Below are 13,870 nucleotides of genomic sequence, written 5' to 3' on the forward strand. Positions count from 1 at the left end.
CGCGCCTGAGGCAGACGCAACGGGGCTGGGGGGCGGCGACGGCGGCGGCGGCAGCGACGGCGGCGGCGGCGGCGGCGGGGGTGGGCGCCGCAGCTGGCCCGGGTGGATGGAGTTGGAGGGGCGGGGTGCTGGCGGTGTGGCGGGGGGGCCGGCGGCTGGGCCGGGGCGGAGCCCCGGGGAGTCGGCGCTGCTGGACGGGTGGCTGCAGCGGGGCGTGGGCCGGGGGGCCAGCGGCGGGGAGGCCGGGGCCTGCAGGCCCCCGGTACGGCAGGATCCGGACTCCGGCCCGGACTACGAGGCGCTGCCGGCTGGAGCCACTGTCACCACGCACATGGTGGCGGGCGCCGTGGCAGGGATCCTGGAGCACTGCGTGATGTACCCCATCGACTGCGTCAAGGTGAGACCTGGCCCTGCTCCGAACTTCACCTGGGGCTGACCCGACCCCTGGGTCATGCCCGGAGCCAGGATCCCAGCCGAGAGCCGGAGCCGACCAGGGTCCCTTTCTGGCTCCTGCCACCACACTATTCGAAGCACACACCTATGCAAGAAAGGTCCCGGCCGGGAACTGATCCCAGTCAGAAGCCAGGACCAATTTCTCACCGTCAGTGAGATCTAAATTGGGACTCTGGAAAGAAAATCTGTCAGCCAAAACCCTGGATCCCAACTGGGACTAAACAGGAATAGGGTGGGATGGGAAGGGAACAGGTAAGTGTTACTAACTTGATTAAGGTAAAGCTTACTGAACACCCTCAATAGGATCTTAATGGCTAGAGATGTTCTCTGGCCAGTGCTCTTACAAGCTCCTTGCTGTGTTTTCCCTTAAAAGTGATGGGGCAGGAACCAGAATCTGGGATCTCTCAGCTAGATGAAGGATTTACCTATTAAATCTTAACCCATGAGTGATTGGAAATCATTGTGCAGTCAGAATTCAGAGTTCCTGACTGGAAATAATATGGGAAAGACCATGTTCAGGAAAAAGTTTCGGTTTCTCTGTGCAGCAAGCATGATACTCCACCTATTTCCTGAACATGAAAATTGAGCTGGGATTGGGATTGTGTATATGCAGGGAGCACATCAGCCCTCCAAGGAGAGTTGGACCTCATAGTGTATTTCTTTAGCCACTTGAAGTTGACAAAAAGGGAAAAGTTGTCTAGAAGGGAAGCATGACAATACTGGAAAGTAGATGTTAGTGTGAAGAAAATAAAATGGGATCAACAAGAGGGCATGATTCGTGTGAAAGTAAAACTAATTTCAGCCACACCAAACAGGCTGATGAGTGGGTACAAGAAGTCAGATGCTTCTGAAGAAAGCTGGGTGACGAGGGGAACACATTGTTCTTTACAGTTCTTATTCTTGTGCATTAGCAAAGGAACAACCACTGAATAAACTGAATGAGAAGTAAACCCAAGGGGACTGTTGAAATAAATATAATGACAGAGACTGGTTCCTCCTTTACATGTTAAGGGTAATATAGTTAAACAATATCCTCACAGCTCTTGGATGTATGTTTTCTTCTCAAATTAGGAAAAAGTTACATATTCAGGAGGAGAGTATCAACTTGGAAGATGCAAAGTCTTTCTCTTCTGCTTCTCCCTGGTTCCAGTACCGTTTCATGTTTTCATTAGTAAGGTGGATGAGGAAATGGAGAAAGTGCTCCTTAAGCTTTGTGAATGACACCGAGTTGGTAGGAGTATTCTAGCACATTGCAAGGTAACTCCTACCAAGGGCCACACCCTTGAAACTGTGGTAAATGCACTTGGCTAAAATGGATATTAGAATTTTTTTTTTTTTAAGATTTTTTTTTTTTGGATGTAGACTGTTTTTAAAGTCTTTATTGAATTTGTTACAATATCGCACCTGTTTTATGTTTTGGTTTTTTGGCCCCAAGGCATGTGGGATCTTAGCTCACCGACCAGGGATCGAACCTGCACCCCCTGCATGGGAAGGCCAAGTCTTAACCACTGGACCGCCAGGGAAGTCCCTAGAATTTTAAATACGCATGTCAATTGTGAGGAATAGAAATAAATAGTAAAATCCATGAGAGAGAAGAGGATGGTTAATGCTCTAACAATATTGAAATGTCATACGTATAAGTACAAATAAAAAAGATCCAGACATGTATGTAATAGAGTCTAGGTTGAATGACTGTGAGTTGTTAATGCTGTATATCCAAAAGTTATCATGATCTAACTGCAAAGTAACCTCACTATACTTGGACTGTGAGTAAAGTCCAAGATAGTCTAGGGTGCTGTCTTTCAGGATGGGTATCAAATGAAAACTAGATCAAGGAGAGTAATGAAAATTATTGAATGGCTTGAAAAATACAATGTAATAATGTGACTGACCTAGAAATATAACCTCAGCTTATCAATTTAAGTGTTGTCCCACTACCTTAGGAGACTATGTCCTTACTCCATATATTTACATAATGCTAATGTTGTTGTAAACATTTTATAACTTCCTCTGTTAGAAATGCCTCTAGAATACTTGGCTACATATCCTTAAATGGAGCAAGTCTTTGTCCTGTGACAAGACAGAGCTGATGTTTTAGTAATTGAGACCATTCAGAATCAAATATGGCAGTTCAGGTGGGAGATCAAAATGGGTAATGCTGATTGGGGTCAAAGATAAGGTAGGACTGGAAAGCAAGGAGACTGATTTACTCCTGAGGTTGATAAACCCACTGAGGGAACATTTTGGAAAGAGGAGTTCCAGAAATGTTTTGCATAACTGCAGCAGCATTGCTGGAATAAGTCGCTTGTAGCCTTCCAAGATAACTGTTTTGAAGAACAGTTCTTATTCACTTGCATAAGCTTTGGAATTTTTGTTTTTAAAAAATTAAGTAATACAACATTACAGTCATGCCTCAAAGCACTACATTAAAGAAATAATTATTTCATCTGGAGGAAAAAACGCTCAGGAGTCTTCAAAAACACAAAAGCGTGTTTTAGAAGAATCATTTTCATTTGCCATTAATGCTGGGATTTAAATGATTAGAGGGAAAAACTAGGTGAGCCTATCAGGATTTAGTGTCAGTAAACACTGTTTACAGCAGACACTGTTGTGCAGGCATGAAAGTAAAATTCAAATCTCTTCCTTCAGAAAGGGCTTTGCAGTTCACTTGTCCCTGGGTAGCTATTCTTCCTCTTCTACCATAAATAGGCGGTGGAGAGGAAGAGCAGCCCAACATACCCTAAGACTAGAGGCAGGTATCTGTGTTGGAGCCTAAAGGGCAACCACAGTGTTTGCAAGTGAAAGCTGATAGTGACTCTTGGCATGCAAGCCTGTGCACCCCCAAACCGCTTATCAGGGTCAAGTCGACTTAAAATATCCTTGGGAGGGACCATGGGAAGTCAGCATAGCCTTGCTAGGCTACAGTTAGTCAACCAGCGATTTTCATGGTCATAATAGGGAGGTTTGGGAGCCCAAGTGAATCTCAGTTTTCCTTTTCTGGGCTTCAGAGACAAGCACCAGACTTTATCTAAAGGGATAGGTTCTACAGTGTAAAGCAGTCAAAACTCTCCTCAAAATCATCTGGCTAAGCACCTGTCACCAAGGTGCTGCTTTTTGGCTTTGAGTGGTGAAGCAAATAATTACTTATATAATAAGTTAAGGAGGGAAAGAACAAAGGGAAATAAATCTTTTCTAAACTCCAGATGTAAATGGTTATCTGTATACATTCACCAGTGGACAGTTAGGAAATGGAAACATTGGCTTATTTGATTTTCTTATATCTAATAATGAGTATTCAGTATATGGCAATTGCTCATGTTTGTCAAGCCCTATCTGATGTGCCTTAATATTTACTGATTTAATCATTGGAACAACTTCATGAAGTAGATTCCATTTTCATTACTTTATAGATGAAGAAAACAGGCAAGTTAAGTAACTTGCCCAGGGTCACATAGTGGCAGAGTCATGATTTAAACCCAGTCTGACTCCCAAGCCTTCCATACAGGCTCCCAAAAGCAGATTTCCAGAACCAAGCAAGGCACAGAATTTCACAATTGTGCTCCTTCCTAAACATGACCTTTAGATGAACAGCTGGACATATAAATCATAGCCACAGAGGAACTTTAAAATGAAAACAAAAAATACAAAATCAAGCCTGATTTATTAGTGGTTAAAGACCAGTTAGTTGCCCATGCATATTTGCAAAATGACTTATACACAAGACAACACTGCCATGATCTGTAAATTCTGAGATACGAACTAATATTTCTGAGAAACATAGTTGAATACAATAAAAAGCCTTATATTTCTAGCACCGCATAAATTAGCAATGGCTTTTACTTGCCTTAACTCTGAATCTCCACAACAGCACTCTGAGCCAGCCATTCTTAGTCTCATGTTACAGATGACATTGCTGAAGCTCAGAGGTTAAGTGACATACCCAAGACCACATAGCTAGCAAAGCTGGGTCTCCCACTCAGCCTTTCTGACTCATATGTGACTTGTCTTACCAAACTACTTACCTGTTCGGCTTTTCTTCAAAGTCAGGCAGTGGTTTTTTCTATGTTGAAGACTATTCACTAATTCTTACTTAGAGATTTCATCTTTAAGAGGTTTTCATCTTTCTCTGAAAGAGATTTATTGGCCCACAAATTTGGGGAGCCATATTTGTTTTTATATTTGGTGTGGCTTATGCCTGGGTCCTCTCCATGAGGGTGTATTTTCATTGAGTTAGAATTGTGAGTTAGATTTAAACGTGTGTATAAAATTTTCATTGTAACTTACACACAGTCCAGGTTTCTCTTGTGGGTAAACGGTTCCAGGCCTCTGAGGCCAGACCTTTAAGACTAGTTACCCAAATATGCTGTTGACTCCAGCAGAACAGTGCAATTTCTAAACATTCCCCCAATACAAGATTAGTTTGGTTTTTTTTTAATTTAATTAAGTTAATTTATTTATTTTTGGTTGTGTTGGGTCTTCATTGCTGCACGCGGGCTTTCTCTAGTTGTGGGGAGCAGGGGCTACTCTTCATTGTGGTGCGCAGGCTTCTCATTGTGGTGGCTTCTTTTGTTGCAGAGCATGGGCTCTAGGTGCGCGGGCTCTAGAGCGCAGGCTCAGTAGTTGTGGTGCACGGGCTTAGTTGCTCCGTGGCATGTGGGATCTTCCTGGACCAAGGCTCGAACCCACGTCTCCTGATTGGCAGGCGGATTCTTAACCACTGCACCACCAGGGAAGTCCTTTTTTTTTTTTTTTTTAATTGAGAAGTAGAAAAGAATGTCACATTGTGATAAGTGATATTGTGTATTTCTGATTGAACTTCAGTAATCTTTTAGGCTACCAGTTCTTTGTTGGTAGCAGGAAGGAGAAAATAACTAGAGGAATGTGGATTGCTTGCAGCTCACCAGGATTTGTTAATCTGGTTAGTTTGTTTTCTCCCATGCTTTTGAGAAGAGGCATTACTCTTGGATTCCAGATGGCCAACAGGAAGGTTCAAGCTTTTAAATCCAGATTGAATCAGTGACAGGAATGAAGTAGGAATTTAAACTGTACTTGGGCGTTAGTTGCCCCTATTGGCTCACCAATGGCCTTTTTGAACTGGTGCAGACAAAGCTAAGATTCATTCATTTTTTCATTCATTCATTCATTCATTCATTCAACATATCTTGAGTGCCTACTGTGTTCCAGGCACTGGACATTGATTTTTTTTTTTAGTATTTAATTAATTAATTTTGGGGGCTGCGTCGGGTCTTAGTTGTGGCACATGGGATCTTTTTGTTGCAGCACGGGCTCTTTGTTGCCATGAGCAGGCTTCTCTCTAGTTGTGGCATGCAGGTTTTCTCTCTCTAGTTGTGGTGCACGGGCTCCAGGGCACATGGGCTCTATAGTTGTGGTGCGCAGGGTCCAGAGCACATGGGCTCTTTAGTTTGCGGCACGCGGGTGCTCTAGTTGAGGCGCATGGGCTCAGTTGCCTTGCGGCATGTGGGATCTTAGTTCCTTGACCAGGGATCAAACCTGCGTCCCCTGCATTGGAAGGCGGATTCTTTACCACTGGACCACCAGGGAAGTCCCTGGACATTGATTTTATACTATCTGGTAGTCTCCATGCCACCCTAACCTTGAAATAGATCAATAGACAAGAGATCTGTGCAGTGGAGACTCATCCTTCAGAGAAGGTCTGTGATTTGGGAAGTATTTCAAGTAAGATTAATTTCCCAAATTTCAATATCTACCATATACATTCATTCCAGTCATTGAATCCTCTAGAGATTCCAAGGGTTATGTTTCACTGAGACTAATTTTATTCATTGATGCCAGTTTTGGGATTCAGTCAGTTTAGATTAGAAATCTGGACTCTCCCTCAGTTTTAGAGAATAGATTGGTTTCCACCTTCATAGTTCGAGGGTAAACTTTCTTTTCCAGGAAATTAGAGCAGCATTATTAGGAATGCTACTTCTGCCAGAATTTTAACTTACAGGCCCAGCTGCCAATGCCAAATAGTCTGAAGAAGTCAGATTATCATCAAGGTTATATCGAAGGATGAGCTCTCATCTCATTAGTCAGGGTAGTATGTGGCCAGGAAGCAGGCCCAGGATCAGTCTGCAGAAATAATAAAGGATGTTGTAGACAGTAAATAGCTGACTTTAGAATCCACTTGTAAAGAACTCTTAGCCTGAGTTTATTAAGACACAAAAGCAACTTCTCCTGAAACACAGGCTTAATATTTGTTGCTGGGTTCAAGAACGCTTACAAGGGGCGATTTTTTGAGGGAAAATAATGGTGTTCCACTCGTAGGGTCATAGGTGACCAGAAAAAGAAAGGTCCAGCCAAGGCTTGGAAAGACTGCACGTAGAATTTGGAAGGCAGTAAAACTGGATGCCAGGTATCACTTCTACATATTGGCGTGATTTCACGTAGGAGGTCTGCCTAGTGCCCAAGCCCGAGTGTTGAGATTGGGTACGCAGTCAGCATCACTGACATTGCACTTCTCCTCTCTGTACTTTCAGACCCGGATGCAGAGCCTACAGCCTGATCCAGCTGCCCGCTATCGCAATGTGTTGGAGGCCCTCTGGAGGATTATAAGAACGGAGGGGCTGTGGAGGCCCATGCGAGGCCTGAACGTCACAGCAACTGGCGCAGGGCCTGCCCACGCCCTCTATTTTGCCTGCTATGAAAAGTTAAAAAAGACACTGAGTGATGTAATCCACCCTGGGGGCAATAGCCATATTGCCAATGGTATTGAGCCTTCCTGTGCTGGTTCCTCCACTTTCCCAACTCTTTGGGCTTTGCTGTTGTCAGTGCTTTCCAGTCTCAGCATGATTTGAAGCTGAAGCTTTGGGCTGGGGTAGGCCAGATTATAGGGGAGGGGCTTCCAAACCTGATGTTCTCAGACAATGGGCTGCTTCACCCCCACCCCTTCTTTGGGGCATCTCAACAAAGGGTTACAATAGCCTCCCTTACGTACCAGCTTGACTCTTTCCTCTCATTTTCTCCCTGGTATCAGCTTCTGATGCCCTGGTAATGTGGAGACACACACTGAACTGCCCCCGTTGTGTACTTCTTGGTAGTTGGGTGGTACCCCGCTCCTCGGGGCAGGATTGGAGGTAACCCAGCCACCCAAGGAAGATATCCGTGGAGCCTCAGCTCTTCGCCTCACCTTTGCAGGATCCCAGCTGCCCACAGGCAGTCTGTGTCATGGAGGACATGACAAGGCCTCAACAAGTGAATGGGGCTGGGGCCGGGGGGCTTCTGTACAAAGAAACCAGAGGGTTGGAGGTTGTGTGGAAGTAAGGGAAGGGATGGCAGCCTGGAGAAAACCGAAGTGAACGTGGAGAGGAGAGGGTGAGGGATACGGTAGTTCAGGACCTGAGGGAAAGGTCTAGGTGGACAGATGTTAGGATTTGGAGACTGGGGTTGGGCAGCAGGATGGAAGGTGAGATTCTGTGGTGGAGATCTGACCACCTGCCCCTCGTGCTCTCCCGCCATTGGAGGCGGTTGATGTGCTGGCATCCCTTGCCCACAGTGTATCTGCTTCCTGTCTGGAGCATGAACTGCATTTATTCTCAGAGCCATCTTTGTTGAAAAGATCTGGGCTGTTTCTCAGACTCTGCCTGGCCTTCCTATCGTAGCTGTGGAAGGTAGATTGATGGCCTTACTAAGTTAGAGGGAACAAATATCTTCATTTCTCTGAACAGGCATTTAGAAGCAGTGGGTTCCCATCTTTTAAACTGGCTCTTAACATTCCCTCTCCCTGCTGTGGTTTATCACAGCCACGCCCCTTCACTCTGGGTCCTCCGTTGAGTCAGTCACCCTCTCCTGGCCTTACATGTGGCAGTTGTTTTTTCCTTTGCAGGTGCGGCCGGGTGTGTGGCAACATTACTTCATGATGCAGCCATGAATCCAGCAGAAGGTAATGATTCCTCACCCTTTCCCTTGTAGGCAGCTGCATCTACATCTCTGGGCTTTTCCTTTATTTTTGGTTTGCAGGAGAAAGCCAGGGAGCACCCCATCAGTTTTGGTGGGAAATCCTGGCGTGTTACATTGTCTTACCACTAGAGGGCACTCCCTCCATGTTGTCGGTGCTTAGGAGGATTCCCTTAGACAGGAAGCATATTCAGTGAAATTTATTCACCTGGGGCTTCCCTGGAAAAAGGTATGGCTCTATGTGGCCTATTCCTGGGCCTTCCTGGAAGTCCGCTTTATAGTGGATTTGATCTAAAAAATTTAGCAGATTATTTCACTTTTCTTCAAAAAGGTGAAGACGGATATTGACATTTGAAAATACTGCCTTATCTTGTTGGAATGAAGAATGGTTGAGATAGGAATGAAAGGTACATTGGTAGAGCTTAGTCCCTGCACTGCTGCTTGGACCGTGGCTTTTCAGTTGGAGAATGAGGTACCCAAACAAATATGAAAGGATAGCACAGTTGCCAGGTTCCTTAAAGTTCCAGTTCTTTACCTGTCTGGGCAAGGCCATGGCAAGGAAAGGGCCAAAACTAAGCTGAAGATTATACCTGAGCTTATACCATGTATCTACGTGAGGGGATAGGAGATGTTTGGAAGCGAAAGCCATACCCTTCTTGGCTAAGAATTTTGGTTTTGGTAGCCCTTCTCCTCCTCCTGCGGAAGGATGACATCCTCATGTTGTAAGAGTTCAGTGTTCTGTGTACCTGAGGATTGGGATTGTTAGGGCTATGTGTTCATTATTATGTTCACTGCCACTGAATCACTTCTTGTCTTAAGAGTTACGAAAGGGTAAGATGGTAACAATAATAGGTAGGTACTTATTTCAAGGAAATCCTCTGGAGTCTAAACTGTAGATATATCCTATATGTTAATTGGCTGGTTTTAAAGAAATCCTACTAGAATTGGGTCCATTATTTTTTAGCACTTTATCACCCTCTCCTATCCTCTCCTCTCAAAAAAGGGAAACCTTCACTAATCAGGCTGACAATTCACTCATACTTTTTTCTCTCTCCAATCCATTGGCTGATCCACTGACTTGGGACTCCGAATCTGGACACTCCTGCTCACCGGTTGATTGCTGCCACCATTCCCTTCTTCTCATTGATGGCACCGCCAGTGGTGAAGCAGAGGATGCAAATGTACAACTCACCGTACCACCGGGTGACAGACTGTGTACGGGCAGTGTGGCAAAATGAAGGGGCCGGGGCCTTTTACCGCAGCTACACCACGCAGCTAACCATGAACGTTCCCTTTCAAGCCATTCATTTCATGACCTATGAATTCCTGCAGGAGCACTTTAACCCCCAGAGACGGTACAACCCCAGCTCCCACGTCCTCTCCGGAGCCTGTGCAGGAGCTGTAGCTGCCGCTGCCACAACCCCACTGGACGTTTGCAAAACACTGCTCAACACCCAGGAATCCCTGGCTTTGAACTCAAACATTACAGGACACATCACAGGCATGGCTAGTGCCTTCAGGACGGTGTATCAAGTCGGCGGGGTGACCGCCTACTTCCGAGGGGTGCAGGCTAGAGTAATTTACCAGATCCCCTCCACAGCCATCGCATGGTCTGTGTATGAGTTCTTCAAATACCTAATCACTAAACGGCAAGAAGAGTGGAGGGCAGGCAAGTGAAGCAGCACCGAGTGGAGCCAGGGTTCGGCCAACACTGCTGCTCTGCCCGCTCCAGCCACGTTCTCTGTCTCCCGGCGCGCTCCAGCCTCGGGTGGGGTGGGAAGGAAGGCAGAGGGCTCTCTCCCCCAGGCTCTTGGTGTTTTGGCTGACACCAGTTCCTGCCGCCCTCTGTCGTCGCCGCCTTTCCTTCCGGGCCCTAAGCAAGTGCAGCAAGTCACACCACAGCATCTCTGACACTCTCTCCTTCCTGGGCCTGATGACCTGCTCTAGACTGTTACAGAGGGATAAGCAGCTCATTCCCCTGGTTCCTAATAAAAAGCCTTTAAATTAAACGGTTTCATTGGGTTTGTCTTGCCAAAGGGGAAGTGAAATGCTGTCAACTGTTCTTGACTTTAAGCGTAAATCAAGGGGCCCATGGGGAAGGTTTATTGCGTATGTCTGTAGTTTTTGTTTCTGCTGTTTTCATGGTGATTTAAGACTTTGGGGCCCTACTCCCCCTTTTTTAGTAATAGGCTCCAAGGAGTCTCTCTGATGGCAGGAACAATGGGCCTTTGACAGAGCCTAGCTAAACAGGTGCTCTTGATCCCCACTATTGCCTTTTCCCTAGGGCAGTGGTGTGGCACAGAAGAGGCAGATCTCTCTGCTCTAATTATCAGCTTTGCCTGCAGCAGTAAAACTTTCCATATGGCACTTGGTTTTCTAATGCTGTTGCAAAGCTAAAATTAGTGAAGCTGCAAGTCCTGAAGATGACGTGGTAAATAATAACAGTACCTTTCATTTGATTTTAAGGCTTTTACAAAGTACTTTCACATATATGATCTCCTTTGGTTCTCACAAAATCTGAAGTAGGCAGTGCAGGTGTCATCTCTATTTTACAGGTAAGGAAAGCTCAGAGAGGCTGTGACTGGCTCAAGGTCTCACAGTAAATACAGAACTGGGACCCCAACCCAGATCTTTTGTCCCCAGAAGTGAATCTAATTGTGCCTTCCTGCAGATAGGAAATGAGCAGAGGGCATGTACTCCGCCTGCCATCTGAAGGAGCTCCCTGCCGACGGCCACTTGGGCTCTGGATACTTACAGGGACGGGGCTTTCACTGTGCTTTGTGGGTCAGTCTGTTCCTTTTTGTGTAACTGAACCGGTTATTAGCAAGTTCTTCAGTACATAGAATGGAAGTTACTCCCCTGAAACTTCTATCATCTTTGCATCTGTCATTCATTCAGTAACTACTGAGTGTCTGTGTCAGGCGCTGGTGTTGGGCACACGATGATAAATAAACCCCCCCCCAAAAAGACTGTAAAAAACCCAAAAAACAAAAAACATTCCAGCCCTCAAGGAGCCTGTTTTCTGGAGTGGAAGATACATGTAAACAGGCAATTACAAGATAAAATGACAAGAAATGTGATAGGGTAAAACTAGACAGTCGTTTGGAGGACAGAAGAATACCCAGCCTGGCCGTGGGTGATGAGGTAGGCTTTTGGAGGAAAGTGACATCTGAGGTGACACCTGGAAGGCAAATGAGCTAACTGTGAAGAGGGGCGGGGAAATGTTCTAGGCAAAGACCTGGAGGTAAGAGAATGAGAAGCGTTTGGGGTTCAGTGTACAAGGGGTTCAGTGGGGCTGACGGCCTGGGCAAGGCATGCAGCTGGAAAGCCAAGTGGGGGCTGGGTGTTAAAAGCAATGCTAAGGAGTTTAGACTTTATCCTGAAGGCAATGCAGAGGCATTACGGGGGTTTTAAGCAGAGGTGTGGTGTGATGAGGTTTACAACTGAAACAGATCACTTAGGCTCTCTGAGAAAGGATTAGAGGAGCAAGACAGGACAGGCAGGCAGACCGGGAAGGAGGCTGTTGCAGTCTGCATCCAGGCAAGGTGGTCTGTGCAGGGACGGTGGTGAGGGAGACAGAAAAGGGCCTGACTGGAGCGAGGTCAGGGTTGCAGATCAGCAGGATTCGGTTACAGAGTAAATCTTGTTCTCCTTCCACCTGACAGCCCTTCAAGTATCTATGGAGAATCGTGTCTGAATGCACTTGAAACAAACTGTCAAGAAAACAGCAGGGTCTCCTTTTCTAAGGCTTAAGTAAGCTCTCCCGGCCCTCTGATATAGCGCTGAAGAGAGATGTTAACAGCGCCAAACGGTGGTCACTGGAGTTTGAATCGCCTGTGGAGTAAAAAGAGCATGATGAAGTCATCGCAGAGGTCATTTCAGAGGGTTTGCTTGTAAAGTTTAAGAGAATAGCTGCCTCCCAGCATGGAGTAAGCACAAGAACAAAGGGATGCCTCCCCAAACCTTAGCCCTGTAGCGAGCTTTCCAGAGCTACTGCCTGGTGTGGTACCCGGACCACAGCAGACACTGTGGCAATAAGGCCCACTTTTCAAGAAAAGGACACGGGGTATTTTCAGAAAGAATGGAAGTCACTAAAGACCCTCTCAGCTCTAATGCCGTTCACAAATAATGAGAAAAGAGCACAGAGTGACCTTCCAGTCTCCAACTGTGTTCTAGCTACTGGATGAGTTTGGAATTTGGACAGGGCATTAGATTCTGTAGGTCTCTGTGCCCAATCACTAGAGAAGACAGAGGCAGAACACTGTGACGGGGTCGAGAGTCTGGATGCCAGTGAATGGGGACCTGGGTCAGGAGCCAAGCTTCACTTTCATAGGCTCACCACACCCATGGGAACTGTGGGCTTTGGGGGTATCTCCAAGCCCAGAGTCTTCCTGGAAAGCCAGGTAGGTTATGTGGCACCGGGAGGACCCAGATCCAAGCCACCATCAAGGGGTCAATTCCTGCACAGTGCTATCCAAAGCGGAAAGTGAGAAAATAAGTCACAATTTGGCCAGAGAAAACTTTCTTAATCTGACATACAAGACCAATGTGAATGAAACAATCTTGTATTAACACAAAGCAGTATATAGTCATGTATTGGGTTGGCCAAAAAGTTCATTTGGTTTTTTCGATAAGATGGCTCCAGTAGCGCTTAGCTGTCTTTAACTTCATTTGAAACAATTTTGTTAGACTGTATTGTGACAGCTGTCATATCAGCGTGCGTTTTTAAAAAACTTATCAAAATTGGTGAATTTTTGTGTAGCCATTTTAATATTGAAGAGGGAAGAAAAAAAGCAACGTTTTCGGCGTACTATGCTTTATTATTTCAAGAGAGGTAAAAATGCAACTGAAATGCAAAAAAAGATTTGTGCAGTGTATTGAGAAGGTGCTGTGACTGATCAAACATGTCAAAAATGGTTTGCGAAGTTTCGTGCTGGAGATTTCTCGCTGGACAATGCTCCAGAGTTGGGTAGACCAGTTGAAGTCGATAGCAATTAAATCAAGACATAATTGAGAATAATCAACGTTACACCACACGGGAAATAGCCGACATACTCAAAATATCCAAATCAAGCATTGAAAATCATTTGCACCAGCTTGGTTATGCTAATCGCTTTGGTGTTTGGGTTCCACGTAAGTTAAGTGAAAAAAACCTTCTTGACCGTATTTCCACATGCAATTCTCTACTTAAATGGAAGGAAAACGTTCTGTTTTTAAAACAAATTGTGACGGGCAATGAAAAGTGGATACTGTACAATAATGTGGAAAGGAAGAGATCGTGGGGCAAGTGAAATGAACCACCACCTACCACACCAAAGGCCAGTCTTCATCCAAAGAAGGTTATGTTGTGTATATGGTGGAATTGGAAGGGAGTTTTTTTTTTTTTAAGAATCGATTTTATTTATTTATTTATTTATTTTTGGTTGCATTGGGTCTTCGTTGCTGCGCGCGGGCTTTCTCTAGTTGCATCAAGTGGGGGCTACTCTTCACTGCGGCG

The 13,870-nt window shown here is 45.5% G+C and overlaps 1 protein-coding gene across 3 annotated transcripts; it reads left to right on the forward strand.

The window, feature by feature from the left end:
- The first annotated feature begins 76 nt into the window (after positions 1–76).
- On the forward strand, positions 77–10,382 carry SLC25A28 (solute carrier family 25 member 28). 3 transcript variants are annotated; one of them, XM_059900151.1, is made up of 4 exons: positions 77–397; positions 6,957–7,185; positions 8,303–8,359; positions 9,533–10,382. In XM_059900151.1, the coding sequence occupies exons 1-4, from the start codon at positions 107–109 to the stop codon at positions 10,048–10,050; spliced, it is 1,095 nt and encodes a 364-aa protein (XP_059756134.1). In that variant the 5' UTR covers positions 77–106; the 3' UTR covers positions 10,051–10,382. The 3 variants fall into 3 exon arrangements, with proteins under 3 accessions (XP_059756134.1, XP_059756132.1, XP_059756133.1); XM_059900150.1 differs by lacking the exon at positions 77–397 and adding an exon at positions 7,454–7,671 and having other exon boundaries at positions 7,106–7,185; XM_059900149.1 differs by lacking the exon at positions 77–397 and having other exon boundaries at positions 7,033–7,126.
- Positions 10,383–13,870: the final 3,488 nt, after the last annotated feature.

The sequence above is a fragment of the Balaenoptera ricei genome, chromosome 16 (assembly GCF_028023285.1).
Source record: "Balaenoptera ricei isolate mBalRic1 chromosome 16, mBalRic1.hap2, whole genome shotgun sequence".
Taxonomy (NCBI): domain Eukaryota; kingdom Metazoa; phylum Chordata; class Mammalia; order Artiodactyla; family Balaenopteridae; genus Balaenoptera; species Balaenoptera ricei.

Bases quoted from the DNA above. Each gene is read 5' to 3' on its own strand.
- SLC25A28 (XM_059900151.1), top strand. From the start codon at position 107: ATGGAGTTGGAGGGGCGGGGTGCTGGCGGTGTGGCGGGGGGGCCGGCG. The intron at 398-6,956 runs GTGAGACCTGGC...CTGTACTTTCAG, and splicing joins ACCCCATCGACTGCGTCAAG to ACCCGGATGCAGAGCCTACA. The intron at 7,186-8,302 runs GTATTGAGCCTT...TTTCCTTTGCAG, and splicing joins CAATAGCCATATTGCCAATG to GTGCGGCCGGGTGTGTGGCA.